The 18,818-nt window shown below is 29.2% G+C and overlaps 1 protein-coding gene across 1 annotated transcript; it reads right to left on the bottom strand.

Moving 5' to 3' along the window:
• Positions 1–698: 698 nt before the first annotated feature.
• On the bottom strand, positions 699–18,158 carry LOC107453099 (uncharacterized). Its single transcript, XM_016069788.3, has 4 exons — positions 17,914–18,158; positions 7,842–7,937; positions 6,235–6,322; positions 699–3,096 (listed from the first exon to the last, which is right to left on the bottom strand). Exons 1-4 carry the CDS (start codon positions 17,977–17,979, stop codon positions 2,138–2,140), a joined length of 1,209 nt encoding a protein of 402 aa, XP_015925274.2. The 5' UTR covers positions 17,980–18,158; the 3' UTR covers positions 699–2,137.
• Between the last annotated feature and the right edge of the window lie 660 nt (positions 18,159–18,818).

The following is an 18,818-nucleotide window of genomic DNA, read 5'->3' as shown; positions in this document are numbered from 1 at the left end:
AAATCACAATAAAAATTCTCACTTAGAAAAAAAAAATAATAAAGCATTTAAAAGTATCGCTTTGTCGATTGGCAAATAATTTTTTTTACGCATACATCAGATGCTTACATGGCTTTTAACAAGTTATCCCTTTCTTTACAATGCATACTTTTGAATTTGTACTATTCATAGTACCGTATTTTGTACGAATTAGCTATACAGATGGCATTAATATAATTTAATTTTAACTATTTTACTCCTTCGAAAAAATCCCAATGAAAAATCTCACATATATAAAATTAGTAAAAAATAAAATAAATTTACATTTAAAAGTATGGCGTTGTCGTTGGCAATATAATTCCTTTTATGCCTACAGCATTCCGAGGTGCTTAGCAATAAGTGGTCTTATTTTATTTATTTATTTTGTAATGTCTACTTTCACTTATGAATCACGTACTATTCAAAGTACGAGTATTTTGTAAGAATTATCCATAAACCTGGCATTAAAATAATTTATTTCATCAAAAAAAGTCGCATTGGGACTAATTATAAAAGTATTAACGTTCTAGAATTTACGGTGCTTGTTGAACATGATTTCATAATTCACATTCCAGAAGTATCAGTAAAAGATATACCACGGAAATGTCGTTTGCAATTAAAAGTTATTGATGATAACAGTTTTGAAATAACTAACATCTAAAAAATTACACCAATAAAAATTTTCCTTAAAAAAATAATAATTTAATAACATAAATCACACATGTAACAAGATAACATTTTGATTTTGTAATTTGATTTTAAATATTTCAAAACGCATGCAAATGCACTCACACTTTATAGAACGAAAATTTTTTCAATTATTATAGATATAATAATTAAAATAGCATTAGTAAAAATATATAATAACTATAAATACATCATACCGTCTCCATAAATATTTTAACAACAAATATTTTTTAATAAATAGATTACGCACATGCAGCGATTAACATTTATATCAAAAATAGATCATATTAAATATACTTCATTTTTTCACAGTGTAAAGTATTAGTTGATGACATTATGCAGGTTACTTTTTCAATTAGCGTGTAACTTTTATATCAAAAATAGATCATATTAAATATATTTCATTTTTTCACAGTGTAAAGTATTAATTGATCACATTATGCAGGTTACTTTTCCAATTAGCGTGTAACTTTTATATCAAAAATAGATCATATTAAATACATTTTATTATTTCACCGTGTAAAGTATTAATTGATGACATTATGCAGGTTACTTTTTCAATTATATCAAAGGATGTTCTTTATCTACATAAAATATATTTTAATCAGTTTTCATATAGAAATTTTAAATACTGTCATTCTTAAAAAATAATGCCTGCAACAATTTATCATAAATTTTTAAAAATACACTTTAATTATTTCAAAAATATCAATAGGAAATTAATTTTTCAGTAACAGTTTTTTTGTTTTTGATTATATCACTGGTTACTATTACACAAGGCTACAAATGCCGTCCATTTTCCGTAATATTTACATCATTTCAAAGGTTTGTCGATTTTGCTGCACATTGACTGATGCATTTTTAAATACGCTACGACAGTTTTTGTATACTCTTATCCTACTAGCTCTCCGCAACGTTCTTGAAAAAACGTTAAATCTCATTTTCCACCTCGTTTCGGAGCAGAATCATTTAAAGTCGGAATATGTTGACTTTATATCTGTTGGAATCACAAGAAATATTGACGTATGAAAAGATTTGAAACATTGATAAAGTGATAAAACTCTGATCAACATTTCAAAACTGAAGAAGAAGAATGTTGAGTAAGAATTTAGGCATTCTTCCCTTCTTATCGCACATCAAACTGTCGATCTCCTGAATGTCGATCTCCGGAATCTAGTCACATTCTATGCATTGTCTGAATCGCACTCAGTGTTTGCCAAGTGTTCCCTCATTTTGAAATTTTAACTAAAAGGTAATTCAGCTTGCTGACAAGGTGAAAGATGAAATTGGAGCACGACGGAAATCTGGTTTGCAAAAACGATCACAGTGTCAACAAAAATGCATCGACATCTACACACCACACGAAAACAATCGATTCAAAAGAAACAGAATCTCAATCAATATTTCAAATTAAATCGCCTGTCTTAAAGAGTCACCATGGCCTCCAAACGCATTGAGAATTTAAATTACAATCAAAATTTTCTCTGAATCTAAAATTATTCGACGGTTCACCATATGTTCGTGAAAAATATTGGTCTGAGTTCATTTCGTTTTCTGAGTTTGATGTGTTAGACATATTGAGTGGTTCAGGCTGAAGTCTCTCCTGCTCTAGATCAGGAAAGGCAGAAGGCAAAACCAATTTGAAAGCACTGAAGTTTTGAACTTCGTTTTCTGTCATATCATGCGGTAAGACTAACGCCCATTCGCCATTTGGCAAATGTTTCGGAACTAGAGGTATCTGCTTAAAATTCTGGTGCATTTTCTCACGTAACGCCAACTCGCTGCTGACAATGGTTTCAATTGGTGTTTTAGGATGCCCATCGAAAGGATCGCATGCCTCAATCATTCTTGGCAATTCTTTTGGCTCAAATACATTCGGTGACGATGAAGTTGAACGGTAACCATTCGATTCATCGAATGTTATTGATTCCGCTGAAGAACTTGAAACTTGGCTATGTCCCGTACTTTGTTCTTTTAATAAGTTTATATTATTTGAGGATGATAATGAAGTTGACAAATTGGTAGCAGTTGTATCACACTCACTTGTATAATGTTTATAGAAATTTTCTTTTTCGGGTGTTTTTGCTTGAATACCTGGTTCAGATGGAGGGTAATGTTCTGGAAGCACCGTTTGGTTTTCTGAGTTCTTGGTGTGGGAAGAAGATGATATCGATGATTCTTCAGTCTCGCACGTGTTGACGGTTTCTTTGATGGGTTCGATATTTTTCAAATCATGTAGTCGACGACTTAGATGTTGCGTGAGTCGTCTGTGTAATTCTGAGTTAACTGTTGAATCAACCAGACTAGATAAAAAGAGATCAACTTCACGTGCGCATTCTGTGTAACCAATTTCGAACTTTCGTCTAGGATTGCGGCCTTCCAATAAGCTTACTGTAAAATAAAATAAAAAGAAACCTTTTAAGTTTAAAGAAAAACAAATGTTAGTGTTATGCCACTTTTGGTACTACAGGCCATTTTTAGTGAACATAGTAAAGCATCACAAATTAATAAAGGTCTCCTTATCAATAATCGTTTACGCTTACTTTAATGAATCTCATAATAATTTTAAGACCAAAATAGCACATACAAACAAAAATCAACTCCCATGTCTACAGAAAGCATCCAATACAATGCTGTATTTCAACGATATTCACTATATAGCAATATTTTGCCGATGTGAGATTTTATTTAAGTGATACAAGTCTGGCAATGTTTTGATTGAATACCAACTCGTTCACGTAATGTAAAATTGGCAAAAAAATATTTTGAATGTTCTTTCGTGAAATGTTCTTTCGTGAAATGTTCTTTCAAAGTAGATTAAGCTAATTTTATATGAAAATAATAAATTAGATGTTTTAGAAATCTTATTTGTTTCAATTAAACGATAAGGACTGCCTTTGAAGAGGGCATTATTATTAGGGATTGCTAAAAAAATAAGAAACTTCCCTGTTTTTACCAGTTGAATAATTATTCTTAAAGTTTTAACTGCATTTCTTTTTGTTTATTCTTTGCAATATAGAGAAAATTTAATTATATTAATTTATTATTAGAGGTATTATTGAGCGACGAATTATATCATGACTGTAGCCAAATATCTTTAAATAGATTTCTGTTAACATTTAATAGTTTCAACAAAGAGACTTGTTCAAATAAACTACACAGTAAAACCATAGGAGCAAAATTTAAGTAATACAGGGCCAAATATTAAAATAATCCAAGGGCGAGGTTTACATTTTATTTAGGCTCGGGTGATGCATTTATTTAATGCTTCCTTAACTGAATGAAAAACAACAAATTTTCGAAACACTTAAGAATTCGAAGTTACACGACAACAAAATTTTACTAAGATCTCGAAGAATATACCGAAATTTCTTAGCAAGGGCTGCGCACATTTGAAAGTATAAAAATAAAAGTTCGAAATTTCATTATTTTGATGTTTAAAAGTAGAAAAAAATCTTAAGCATTTACTTACGCACATTTATCAACGGTAGCATTATTATATACAAGGAATCACTTTTTAAGAACTTAAGATCATTTATTTATTTTATTCTACATTTAAACTACCTCCTCAAGTTGATTTACTTGTTTCATTTAATTATTCAGAACGCCATATAGGATTCAACTCAATATACAACAATAAATTTATGATGGATTTGCGAACTGAAGTCATTTTTAATTTACAAGTAAATTATACTCATAGAACCCTCCATTGATATGCTTCGAACTGCAAACATGGTAAAATGAGGCTCATAAATTGTAAAAACATTATATCTGGCACTTCAGTATTCCCACAGCCAAACCCTTTCATTAAAAATGTGAATGATAAGTGCTTATCTCATGAAAGTTATAATTTAAAGTTTATAACATTATAGAAGGGTCCATCAAGTTATCTAAAAAAGAAAGGCTTTAATTTATTCTAAATGGTATATAATTGAGCTGTCTGTGTCGCTTAAGTCTTTATTATCTTTAAAAAATGTGATTATTCTTTATTCAGTGATATGATTTATCAGAGGCGAATTTATAATTAGGTAGCTGCCTAGGGCCTCGATCAGGACAGTTTAAAAAGTTATTAGTTTCTTTATAAATAAATTTGTAAGAAAATACAGTTTTTTAGAATTACAAATTAGTGTAGTAATATTAAAGTTTTGAAATACGATAATATGGTCCAACTTTACATCATTATAAGATTGCAGCAAATTTTAATTTCATCATGTTTCAACGCGATTCAAAATGTTTCAACAATTATCAATACGATATCTGACTCATTATATATGATCGCTATGATGAGTCAGATTTTCATTATTTTATTCAGTGGGTATTACTATTTCATTTGGAAATGACAGCGTTTATTAACATCGAATGTTTCCCTAAATATTGAGTCTGGTAGCTACTTAGTCTTAAAAGATAAATCTGTATATGACATTAAAGATAGACATTTTCATTAATTATATTCTTAACGTTATATTGATGTTTTGAATTACTATTACCTTCCAAGGAATCATAAAGATAATTTCGTATGCAAAGAAAAAAGTCATTAACTAGTAATTCTAATGAATTTTTCGAAGAATTTTTAAATTAAATCATCTTAAAATTGTACACATTTAAGCATATATAAAAAACGTATTGTCCCTCTACCATAAGAAGACGATTGAAGAATACGTTATAGTACACATAGTTGATCATACACTGTATTGTATAAAGCACCGGCACTTTGGGTACATCATTCATAAAATCCATTTTTATCGTAAAATATTATACCGTAATTTTTATATTAATATTTATTTAATTAGAGTCATTCAGTGATTTTACGGTAATTATTACGATTAAAATTACAATATTTTAAATTTTTTGTTCCGTAACATGTTCCGGTAAAAAACGCATATTAAGGTAAAAAATACTGGCACTCTGAGTACCGATACTTTTTACCGTAATTTTTTACAGTATCGTACGCATGGTATGCATAGTTGTTTAGTACTGAAACTAAAGGTAAATTGTAGAAGCGGATGGGTGTAAAAAAAAAATTACGACTGTAAAAAAACTAACGCTTACATATTTCTACCTTACAATGATATCTCCACATCGCAATTAACGTTTCAAAAATCAATCATCTTCTTACGGTGGATGAACAATGTCTTAAAATTTATTAAAATAAAAATAATTGAATTATCCTGTATTTTTTAAAAAGTATTTCCCAATAAAAAGTTTAAATGGCAAATTAAGTACTGTCTAAAATCAAAAATCATCTAAATTCACCGGTTTTATTGTAACTTATTTTGAGTTAAAAAATTTTACTCAATAACTGTTTCTTAAGAAAATAAAAGCATTAATATTTTTAATTAAATATACAGAAATAAGAGGCATTATTGCTTTAATAATATACTACAATTGTAAGGAAAAAGACATTATTAAGAATAAAATATTATTTCATCTAAAATATTCTAATATGTATTTAAATAATTTTGAACTTAATTTGAGTAATTTGGAAGAAGTTTGAAATGTTTGTGATGGAGAAAGTAGAAAAATAATTACCTGTCCTTTGACGTCGTTTTATTTCGTGTAAATGGCGAACTGTTAATTCTAAAATGTCAGCTTTCTCAAGCTTTGATTGTCTTGATTTCTGAAAATATAAGTAATTTATTAACCAGATAGTCGCTTGTAATTATTAATTTAAATATTTTTAACATGAGAGAGTTATCTTTAAAACAAATTTCGTTAATTATTAGATTTTAATATGAATTTTTTTCAATAATTCACTATAACACATCGTTAATAGTTTCAAATATGTTATACTATATAGAGCAATAAATTATACCAATATCCAATTAAATTTAAAATCATTCCAAATGACATTTTTTAAAATAGTTTAATTATATATTTCACGAATGAATTACTTAAATTAATTATATACTTTTTAAAAAAAACTTACTATATTTGGAAGAAAAAAAACGATTTTAAAAAAATGATTTTAAAATAAACTGATTTAATGAGATGTAGTTTGAAATATTATTATTAAATTTATTTTTCCCCGTTAAATATTATAAAATTTTTCGTTACATAGTGTAGTATGGTTTGTAAAAACTACTTTTTTAAGATCTTAAAATTCGAATTTACTAATAACCATTTTGTATTAAAGCTTTTATTGGAAAAATAAGAAAAATAAATAATATCAGTTTTTTAATAGATGAATTTGAAAACGGCCCATTTTAAATAAAATAAAAAAAATTGCGAAAGATCCATTTTTACGGGAAAAATATTTTGTTAAGGGTCCGTTTTAACGATAAAAAATTTTGCGAGATGTCAGTTCATAAAACCAAATTTCCCTTAAAATGACTCTGAAGTTATGTGCACAAATTCGAACAAAAAAAGTTATGTACACAAATTCGAACGAAAAAAGTTATGTGCACAAATTCGAACGAGAAAAGTTATGTGCACAAATTCGAACAAAAAAAGTTATGTGCACAAATTAGAATGAAAAAAGTTATGTGCACAAATTCGAACAAAAAAAGTTATGTACACAAATTCGAATGAAAAAAGTTATGTGCACAAATTCGAACGAGAAAAGTTATGTGCACAAATTCGTTCTCTGCGAACACTGAACTGTGAACTGTGGAAACTGAAAACTTGTGGAACAAAATGGTTACCATCTGATACTCAGAAAACTACTATAGTAGTTTTCTAGACCAGTAACTTACAGTACTTCTAAAAGATATCAGTAACTTCTAATTACAGAATACGTGTAAAAATATTTTATTTCTTTCATATTAATATTTAAACAGTTCAGGGGTTGAGTTAAAAAGCTTTGTGGGCTGTTTTAGTGTTAAATGCTAAATATTGAACTTTCATCTTTTTACGTTTACGTTCTTTCAAGTTTAAATTAAGTTATGGATTTGGTGGAAACGCAATTTTATTTTATTATCCAATGGCTGTCACAAAGGTGATATTTTATTTCTGAAAAATGCAGCCTCTAACCACATTGGATTTCAATGGCTTTTTGAATGAGTTTTTTAAACAGTAATAGAATGAATATAAAAGAAATATTTAGAGACGAATAAAAAAATTTTAATTAAAAAAATCTTAATGTTTAAATTTCTCATGAAAAATTAAGGTATAAAATTTTTAAAAAAAAAGTTACTCACTTCAGTTGTGTTCGGATCAATGATTAGAGATTTTAACTGGGCTAAACTGTGATTAATTCTTGCACGTCTTCTTTTTTCCATCAAAGGTTTAGATGCCTAAAATAATAATTGCATGAAATTACAAAAAAGAAAAAAAAATTGTATTTTAAGGGTGTTCTTCGAAGTTTTGTCACCGGGCAAAATAAAAAAAGCTACAAAACCTTAAACTATAATGACCGCTATAATTTTAAACTATACTATCTCGACATAAAGTTGTACGTTAAAATGAAAAAATTTAAAAGGAAGAACAACCTTAAATATATAAAAAGACATGAATTATTTTTTTTAAAAATCGTGAATTTGGCGGGTTATTTTCACCGTCTAGTTAAAATTTATTAAAATCAATGAATAGTTTTCTATTTCTGCAAATTTCTATAAGTTTGAAAAACGTTGTTTGTAAATGTTGTGCTAGATTAGAAGCTCTTTTTAATGTTGTGAGTAATTGTAACTTTTCTCTATTTTCCTGTGCTATTTTTATAATTAGTATAAAAGGCACTAGCTAAAAGCTGAACCTAACAGCCATGAATAACAGTGATTCGCTTCAATTATGAAAATAGTATACTATTCGCTAAAATGCGTTACTCCATGGCTGAACATTCATTAATAACAGTTGCAGATTCAAAACAGTTATGAAAAAAATATACTACTAGGAGGCTTCGCCCCCTGCTCGCTGGCGCTCGCCAACCCCCGGAACTGCTTTCGCAGTTCATTTCGGATTGCTTCGCAATCCGATGCTCGCTTTGCTCGCTCATTGGATACGTTCTTAACGTCTAGCTTTTGTATACTTCTTTTGAAAAAGAAGTTCCGAAAACTTTTCACTGTAGAAAATTCTAAACCTGTGTATTTCAATATTAATTTGAAATTGAAAACAGTTTACATATTTTTCTTAATCACACTATTCTAAATTTCAGTTGTTGAGAAAAGTAACTGTTGTAAGTTTTGTTTTNAACAGTCATAAATAACAGTTGCAGATTCAAAACAGTTATGAAAATAATATACTATTCGCTGAAATGCGTTATTTTATGGCTGAGTCTAATAGTCATGCTGAACCTAACCTAACAGTCATGAATAACAGTTACAGATTCACTAGCGTTATGAAAATACTATACTATTCGTTAAAATGCATTACGACGACAAACATCTTTAAATGATACACTACAGTATCATACTCTGTCGTTCATACATAAGATAAATATTATTTTGAAGCAAATCAGCGGCACCGAAACTTGCACTGGAATAAATTGGGGGTGGAGTGATACTTAAATTTATGATTCAGATAAGTTTGTCAACCACTCAGTATTCATTAATTCATCTATATTGCCTGAAAAATCAAATATAATATTCTAAAATGTAAATATATTTCTTAATTAATTAAATCTTAATTAAATGTTTTAAAAACTTAATGCATCACTCGAAAAATTAGACCGATCATCAAAATGATAATAAGTTTCAAAAAAGTAATCTCTAAGCTTACCACTAAATTTATTTTAATAGAATAATAATTGTGAAACATGATAAATTACTTTCGAAAAAACATGATGAATTACATTCGTTTCAACGTATGTGAAATTGAGTTGTATAGAATATTTGATTTTAAAAAAAAATCAACTGAAAATACTAATAATAGAAATTAATATAGCCGATAAGTTTAAAAAAATATAATCATAAATAAGTGACTAAGACATCGTATTACCAATATTAAGTTACATAACGCGATATAAAATTGTATCAAGTATAATAATAGATTAACTAGAATATTTTAGCAAGTTTGAAACGAAAAATGATAGTTATGAAACCCTGGTTAAATTCTCTAAGTAACACAAAAGGTCATTAAATCATCCAATTCATGACACAAGATTATTTTATTTTATGCTAAGGAATAAAAAGAAAAAAATGTTCGAATATTTTTTTTAAAAAAGTTCTTTTTTTGACTTCTAACTCACTAATGTTCTTAAAAATCGATTATAATCCAGCCTTGAATATTATGTGCATATATAATGATTTTTCGGAAGTCTTACGAAATAATAGTTTTTTGGAATTCGCTTAATCAATCACCACTTTAAGTCATTACCCGAAACTGAATATGTAATTTATTCAAAAGATATTCAAAAGAAGCTGCAATTAATGGCGTCTAATTTTGGCGATGAAAAGTTCCCGGGTATCATGATGAATTACTTTCCTTTCAACGGATAGATAATTGAATTGCATCGAAGATTTGATTAGAATAATTCACTGAAATAGTCATTAGTATACGAATTCAAGGAGCTAATGACATTTAAGAACTTAAGTTATCATATTTAAGGCAGAAAACAATAACAGAAAGAATAATATTTTCAAACTCTTCTTGATTTGGGGAGCAAAAAGTACACTATTAGAAATTTCTCGGAATAAAATGATTAAATAACAATTTATTTAATTGTTATTTTACCATATTCAAACAAAACAGTTATAAAACCATAAATAAAATCATTTTCGAACTGTTAACTCTGAGAAGAAACCGTTTTTTAACTGTTTTAATCTAATACGTTTAAAGAACCAGAATTTTATTGCACCAACTAGATCCACCTAATGAAGCCACTTAGCTCCTTACATGTTATAGCCGAGAAGGCTAATCTGTCAATTTCATGACCGAAAGAACGGGGGTTCGAGACCCAGTGTTTGACAACACAATATATTTTCCATTCCCTTCAACACATGAAAAAGTTTTCAGTGTCTTACACTCTCCAATTTATTATTTGGATACGATATTCTCATTCACGCATAGATGGCAGCACCATAAAACTACTAAACTATCTCCAATGGTCAGTTAAATTTCTTTTTTTACAGTTTTGAAACCATGCTAGTTGTAAACGGTTAAAAAACTAGTTGTTAAGGGCTTCAAAACCGTAAAGTTAAAAAAAATTTCTTTACCATAAACTTTATGGTTAATTGAACGGGCAGACTTCTGTCGTTTATTTTACTATATTTTTAGGCTGCAAATTCAAACAGTGTCAACAAATAGTTATGCTATATCTTGGCTAAAATGTACAAAGTAACAATGTCACAACAATAATCCATTCCTAATACGAAAATAATTGAGTTACTTTTATTGGTGGTAAAGGAGAAAGGCAAGATGTTAAATATTAACGTAAGAAGTGTTGAAAAATATGATTTTTTTTTATTTTCTCAACTCTCAAATGTTACCAGTAATCGATTAACATGCTTATTTGATGATTTTTCAGAAGCTGAAGTCTTACAAAATGGTAATTCCTTTAAATTCGATTAATCAATCATCATTTCAACTCATAACCCGAAATTAAATAAATCGTTTAAGAAAAAAATTCCCAGCTTAATTTATTCAAAAGGAGCTGTAATTAATTAATTGTGACGCATTTTAGTGATAAAAAAAGGATCCAGAGGAACATGATGGATTGCTTTCTTTTCAACGCATATGTAATTGAGTCGTATTGGAGATTTGATTGGAAAAAAAATCATCTGAAAGAGTTAATTGTAAGAATTCAGATAGCCGATGACATTTCAAAGTATAAATAATTTTAAGCTGAGAAACTTGTCACCGAAAGGCATAAAAAAATTACAGAAAGAAGTGTTATTTAAACTTTATTTGGAAACGAAAAATAACTTACTGTACAACTAAATGTACAAAGTAACAATGTCATTACTCTGATACATTCCTAGAAAAATAATTGACCTCACCTTTTTCGTGGGAATAAAAAAAGATAAAAGCTGAAGCGTAAGTCAGAAAAAAGTGTTGAAGAAAGATTAATTTTAAACCCTTCGGCAAATTACCTATATTAATCGATTTATATGTATATTTGATAAATTTTCAGAAGTCTTACAAAATGGTAGCTCTTTTGAATTCGATTTATTAATCATCACTTTAACTCAATTACCCAAAGCTGAATATATTATATCATTTAAGAAGAAAAAAAATTCCAGTTTAATTTATTCAAAAGAAACTATAATTATTTGATCGTGACAAATTTAAAGATACAGAGTAACATGATGAATTACTTTCTTTTCAACGCACATGTAATTGAGTTGTATTGGAGATTTGATTGGAAAAAAAATTCAACTTGAAAAGAGTTAATTGTACGAATGCAGATAGGCGATGACATTTCTAAGTCTGAATAATTTTTAAGCTGTGAAGCTCGTCTTGTTGAAGGCATGAAATTAAGAACTCACGTAATGAAAGCCTTTCATTTTGCACGTAAATTGACAGCAAGAATATGTCGAAATATAGGAGTTGTGAATTTAATTATACTTGAGTTTTATCAAAAGAATAATAATTTATGTCTTTCACAAGAATAATATCCGCTGCTACGTCGTGTCGAGTATAAATTGATGGCGACCCTTTCATTTAGAACTTTCCAAATCATATTAATTCTTTTCAGGCGTAGATTAAGAAGTTAAGTTCCATCGCTTTTAAAAAGCATGAAGTGTCAACTGAAATCACTTTTTTAAAAAAATACGTAGAGGACGCTTCTGACGTTTGAGTGGCGAACAAAAGGACTAATGACACACGTATCGTAAATGTCACCGAAAAGTGACATCATATTTAGTCTCTCAGATCAAAATTTAGCGATGATTTAGATGTTTACGCTGACACTAATAACGCAAGTTTTCGGTTTGCTGATAAATTATACCCTCTAACCAGACATTTTTTCAGTTATTTATCAGTAGTAAATCTTGGTAGCCAGTTTGCTCATGGGATTATTATAAATTTTTTTTTAATAATAACTCTAGGTTTACTGGACACGTCATTATGACGCATTTCTAGTTTTGTTAGGAAAATTATAAAACCCGCTTGAATTTTTATTTTATCTCTTGTAATGACTTTTAACCATTGATCGAAGTAAATATATATTGAAGGCAATTTTCTTCAAAAGCGTTGAAATATTGAAATTTTCAATGTGGTATACCTATCTCTACGGATATGCGTCAATTTGACGCGATCATAATTTAGACAAAATTTTGATAAATAGAAATGTACCGACAATACTTCGATTCGTTATCCGATATCGTTATCTCAAATAAAACAAGCGATAAACAACTGTTGCCGATAAGTAATAATAGAAAGAACAAACGCAGAATATCAATTGACGTCAGAGTGTCAGATTTTGAAGGTTTCAGTTGCTTAGTTCGAGTATTGCAACATATAATACTAGAATATTTCATAAATATGTATCGTCCCGCAGTGGACTGATCGTTAAGACACGGTTCCCAGCAGATCACCGAAGTCAAGCATCACTGGCTGCGGTCAGTGTGCGGGTGGGTGACCACTTGGATCAGTCTGCGTAGGGACCGAGGGTGTGCGGTATTGGTCCTCATTAAACTGTTCTACCGTAAAGTGCTCGACTTCGCGTGCAGGTCGTCGGGCTACCGAAGCGGGGGTGCCATCCCCTCTGCAGAGAATCAAAATTGTGATGGCATGTCTTCGGATCATCCTCAGGGATGTTTCCCAGACCGTCGCCAATAGCCTATTGTGCAGTTCTAGTGCGACGTAAATGAACTACAACAACAACTAATAAATATGTATCTCATATCTCCATTTTTTTCTTATAGTATACAATAACATTGGTTTCTAAGTGCAGCGATACCAACTGCTCCGGACACGCCAAAATAATTTTAAAAAATGGTAAATAACAACTAAGTAAATTTTGAAAATATAAAATGGTGAATTATACAAGCCTACGAATTATTTAGAAATGGTGCTGGATAAAAATCTACTAAATTGAATTCATTAAATTCAGATTTACAATTATATGTATTCTTTCATGCGTCAAATTGACGCGTGTTCGTAGAGATAGGTATATAAGAAACGTCCGTAAACCTAGTGTTAAGCATTTCAATACAGCTTTGTTTTTAATTTGTCGATCCTTACACCAGATCATCACATCTTCCTTTCAATTTTAGTTCTTTAATTATTTTTGAATAAATTTTTATTCCAAATGCCCCCAGAAACTATTTAGAATTTCAAAATTTACTTAAGCCACATTCAAATATGAAAGTTCTGTTAAATGGATTATTCAAACTACAAAAAATACCTAATTTAACTTACTACTATCAAACTTAACTTATTAAATTTAACTTATTACTAATCTAAATTCATAATAACATTTATCAATTTAGGTACGTTAATTGTAGGATAAATTATTTCAATAGAGCCACGGTGGCTCAAGGGATAGGGCACTCGCCTCCCCATGAGATGACCCGGATTCGAGACCCAGCGATGTTCCACACAAGTTCTGCTCTCGGCTCGTACAGATCATGGTGCTGACGTAAAATATCCTCAATGGTAAAAGGATTGTGAGTTAGAATCCCTTTGCAGTCAGGCTAACGGTGGGAGGTTTTCGTGATATTCCTCTCCTTGTAACACAAATGTGAGTCAGTTCCATCAGAAAACCATGAAAGCTAGTTTATCCCAATGTTTGATCAAGGAGCTTTCTTGTCTTTTGGGTTTTGTTCAAAATTGCAAGGCTACGGAATTGTCATTGATAATAATAAACTCGAAATTGGGTTGGCTATTCAACGCTTGCTGGGAAATAAAATAATATCTAGGTACAAAGACGCTAATCAAATATTAAGAACTAAGTTAAAATATGTATATAAATATATAAACTATTCCTTTACATAACTTTCTTGACATTGTGATTTGCAAATACAAATATTCCGTTAACATGAAGGAACCTCAGTACATGTGTTATGCTACAATTTCTTCAAGGCAAAGTTTAGTTTTCCTAATTGAAAATACCGTTTTGCATTGAAAAATGGTATAAAAATAGTCTTTATATGAGAAGCAATTATTGCATGAAACACTGTTTTTTTTAAAAAAATTTAAATTATAACAGAATAATTTCTTTAAGGAAACGTTTTCCCCCCTTATTTAGGAGGAGGGCTTTTTTCTATCCTTGTTCATTACATCTATCATCCTCTGTGGTTTTCTCCTAAAAGATCATATTTTCCAAAAAAAAACAGAAAATTTAGTCAATAAAGTAGATAGTAATTATAGTTTTATGAAAAAATAGTTTGTTAATGTGTTAATTATAATTAACATTTAAGGGAAATAAAGCATCTTTCTCAACAGAATTTTTATTTTCAAAAAAAAGAAGAAAAATTATGACATGTTTCATTTTGAGCAATTTTACACCAAACATAAAATAAGACTCAAACTTCCAAAGTTAAAGCAAATTTACTGAAACTAAAATAGAAAATAACACACAAATTTTCTAAACTGGAATCGTCAGCAAACTCGAAGTATTTTGTTCTAAGTTATTTATTCAAAGTTTTGTCTTTAAATCTGTATTTCTGAATGAAAATTAAATTTTCACCTTGAATAGAGTTCTCCAAAGTATAAAGTTAAAACTTAATAATTGATTTGAATATAGAATGTTTCTTAAATTCATACTCGCACTTAAATATTGATAAAATATTTATTTATTTATTGGTCAAAATGAAATGTTTTCTATAAAAATTCAAAAATATTTTTTATTTCAAATTTCTTTAAGCTAGTATGGTTTTAAAGGGAGCATAAAAGTTAGGATTTTTATAACTTTTATTGAGCGAGTGACGTCATAGTATTCTTTTTTTTTCTTTAAATTTCAGCTTCTAAATTAATAAAAGTTCTTTATATTGTTTCAAAAAAGTTTTTGCATTTAAATGATGTATATGCTTAACTCCTGTAAGGAAATTAAAAATCCTAAGTAAATTTTAGATAAGTTGCAAAAATTTTTAAAAAAGTAGCACATTGATGCTTTTTTGATGAAATCAGAACCACCTAGAAAGCTTAAAAATAATTAATTGTACTTGGAAAAAAAACTTAACTCAGGAATACAGAATGACACACAATAAGAACAAATAAATTAGAAGTTGCGAGACTTTTATCAGTATAATAGTTTAATTTTTTGCTGGCAAAGAACAAAGACTTTATGCGCGTGGAATCATTTCACTGCCAAAAAAGTGGCAAACAGTGTTGGACCAGACAATATATAACTCTATAAGACATTTATTCACTGTAGACTTTTTTTTCATTTTCATAAAAAAAAAAAAAAAAAAAAAAAAAAAAAAAAAAAAATAAGAATTTACTTTGCGAACAACCCAATTAATCAAATGCCAAATGAAGTCAAATCCTTCAATCAAATTTCTCATTTTGAAAAACACAACGCCCGACCAAATTTCCGTGTTCATGTCTGAAAACGTAAAACAGTATAATTTTTTAATACTAGTTCTTGTCTACATTCGTACTCTTATTAATACTGCGAGGCGTCATATATACCATTCATAGACGCCAACTGTTTGCCGCTAACGACCCTCTGCACAAAAAAAAGCTATTATTTTAGGTTTGAACTGATGAACAATCCTTCAAAAACATACATTTTTCGTAATCAGTTAAATTAATTTCTTACATCCCAATTAATTAAATATAAGGATGTACAGTGCGGGGAAAAGAAACAGACCATCCTAAATAACTTTTAATCTAATGATAGGATTTTCACGTTCTAGGGACTCAATTGAATTGATTGAATTAATTGGGTGAATTAATAAGTGCAGACGATATTAAGTCCAAATTAATAAGTGCAGACGATATTTTAAGTTACAATATCTGACACAAAAACGTACTTTCTCTGAATAACATAATTTTCTTTCCCGACGGATACGGATTTTTGACCCCCAAAATATAGGGGGCAGCCGCAAAGTGGGAAATATGGCCCAGATAGTTTGGGTCAGGTGAGCGCTCCAAAGTTTGGACCCCTACGTTAATCTTTCTTTTTACGAATTTCACAAAAGCTCAAGAAATTTTTAAGCGAATTGAAAAAAATTTGCACACTATTATAAAATTCCTTTATCTAAAGATTCTTCCATGCAAAAAATAACTTTTAGTAAATATTTATTACTTTTGCATTATTTTATTTAATGATTGTCGAAAAAAATTTGAATTATAAGGTATAAAATTTTTTGCATCATTTTATAGAATAAAATTTTGCATGGCAAAGTACCAGATTTTAAGGAAATCGGTCGAATAGTTCCAGAGAAATCAGGTTTTAAATATCGTGACGTTTTTGAAATTCAATTTCTCAGTAACCGCTTCAACCACTTTTGCTCAAATTTTGTATTTTGTCGTGCATCTACAATAAATTAACGTTTTTGAAATTCAATTTCTCAGTAACCGCTTCAACCGCTTTTGCTCAAATTTTGTATTTTGTCGTGCATCTTTGAAAATTATATTCATTGAAAAGATGCTAAAAGTTATATACCTTATAATTCAAAATTTTTTCGACCATTATTAAATAAAATAATAATGAATAAACTAAAAACTAAAAGTTATTTTTTTCACGAAATTATCTTTGGATAAAAAATTTTACACAAAAATTTTTAAATTCACTTAAAAAGTTTTCGAAATATAGCGAAATACGCAAAAAGTAAAATTAACATTAAAAGGAGCAAACTATTGAGACCATATTTCCCAGGTTGCAGCTACACCCTATACTTTAGGGGTTAGAAATCCGAATCGTCGAAAAAAAGGTATGTTTATTCAGAGAAAGTGCGTTTTTGTAACTTAAAATATCGTTTGCACTAATTAATTTACATATTTGAGGTTACTCCCACGAACCATTAAGAATGAGTTTTAGATCGTGAAAATCCGATCATTAGATCATAAGTTATTCAAGGTAATCCATTTTTTTTTTTTTTTNTTTTTTTTTTTTTTTTTTTTTTTTTTTTTTTTTGTACACATGGTGATTAAATTTGCAATAAAATTATAGGGACGATAACATTTAAGGTGAGATCTAGGGCATAGTAATAAGTTTAAAAAAAAAAAAAAATTGCTTAATCATAGAAAATCCAATGCCACCATGAGAATAAAAATTATAAATAAATTATAAAAAGTATTAAAATTAATTAAATCTTAAAAATAAAAATTCAGTTCTAATAGTATGAAAATTAAAATATTAAATTTCATAGAAATCCACATTTAAATTAGTATAAATTAAATTTGCAGAAGCAAACTATAAATAAAAAATAATAGTGATAAAAATACCTTCTTATCAGGATATTGCAACGGATCTTTAGAATGAATAAAATCCAAAGCACGTTTTGTCGGCATTATGATTTACAAAAGAGCTACCACAACGCCAGAAACACAATTATCACATAAGGTAAGTATAACGCAACTACAGAAGTCCAAGTTATAAGAAGTCCGCTCAAAGAAAAACTGAGAAATCAAAACTGGATTCCCCTGACGAAAACCCCCACGCGCATCCAAGGGGGACAAAAAATAACACTATCGGATTGGAAGGTAGATTCGCGAGGGACCCACGTGCGTAGACGTCATCAGCACGCGCAAGAAACTTCAGCCAATAAGAAGCTGGCTTGACCGCACACACAGAGCTACTCCACCCCCTACTGCGGAGGAAGGAAGAAGATGCTGGAGGTAAATGTCGTTCATGGAATGCTGGATGAACTATTATTATAAATGTGAAAGGATATCTTAGAAAAAAATGTTTTAAGCCCGCAGACGACAATTATAGAACACACACGTTTCACAGACATCAAATATAAATTCTTTAAAGAGGAGAAAAGATTTAGAAAACTATTTTTTTTTCTTCGTCCATAAACCATTACACTTATCTAAAACATTAATGCTTTGTTGTTCAGTACGTTAACTGTTCGATAGGGGAGAAATATGCATGATACACAATTTTTCAAGGCTTGAAATTTACAAGAATATTTTATAAAAAAGTCTTCGCCAATCTCGCCGGACAGATTACAATAACTGCATTTACACCATTTATAAATTTAGAAAATATATATTTAAAATAAATCACTAATTTTATCAAAGATATTTATGCATAGTTTCTTAATGTGCGTCGCAAAGAACAATTTTTGAGCGGGATGAAATTAAATTAAGTAGTCACAATAGTTCTCCGAATTCCACACGAAAGA

The sequence above is a fragment of the Parasteatoda tepidariorum genome, chromosome 10 (genome assembly GCF_043381705.1).
Source record: "Parasteatoda tepidariorum isolate YZ-2023 chromosome 10, CAS_Ptep_4.0, whole genome shotgun sequence".
NCBI lineage: Eukaryota > Metazoa > Arthropoda > Arachnida > Araneae > Theridiidae > Parasteatoda > Parasteatoda tepidariorum.
Note: the sequence above shows the minus strand (reverse complement) of the source record. Positions and strands in the feature narration are given on the sequence as shown.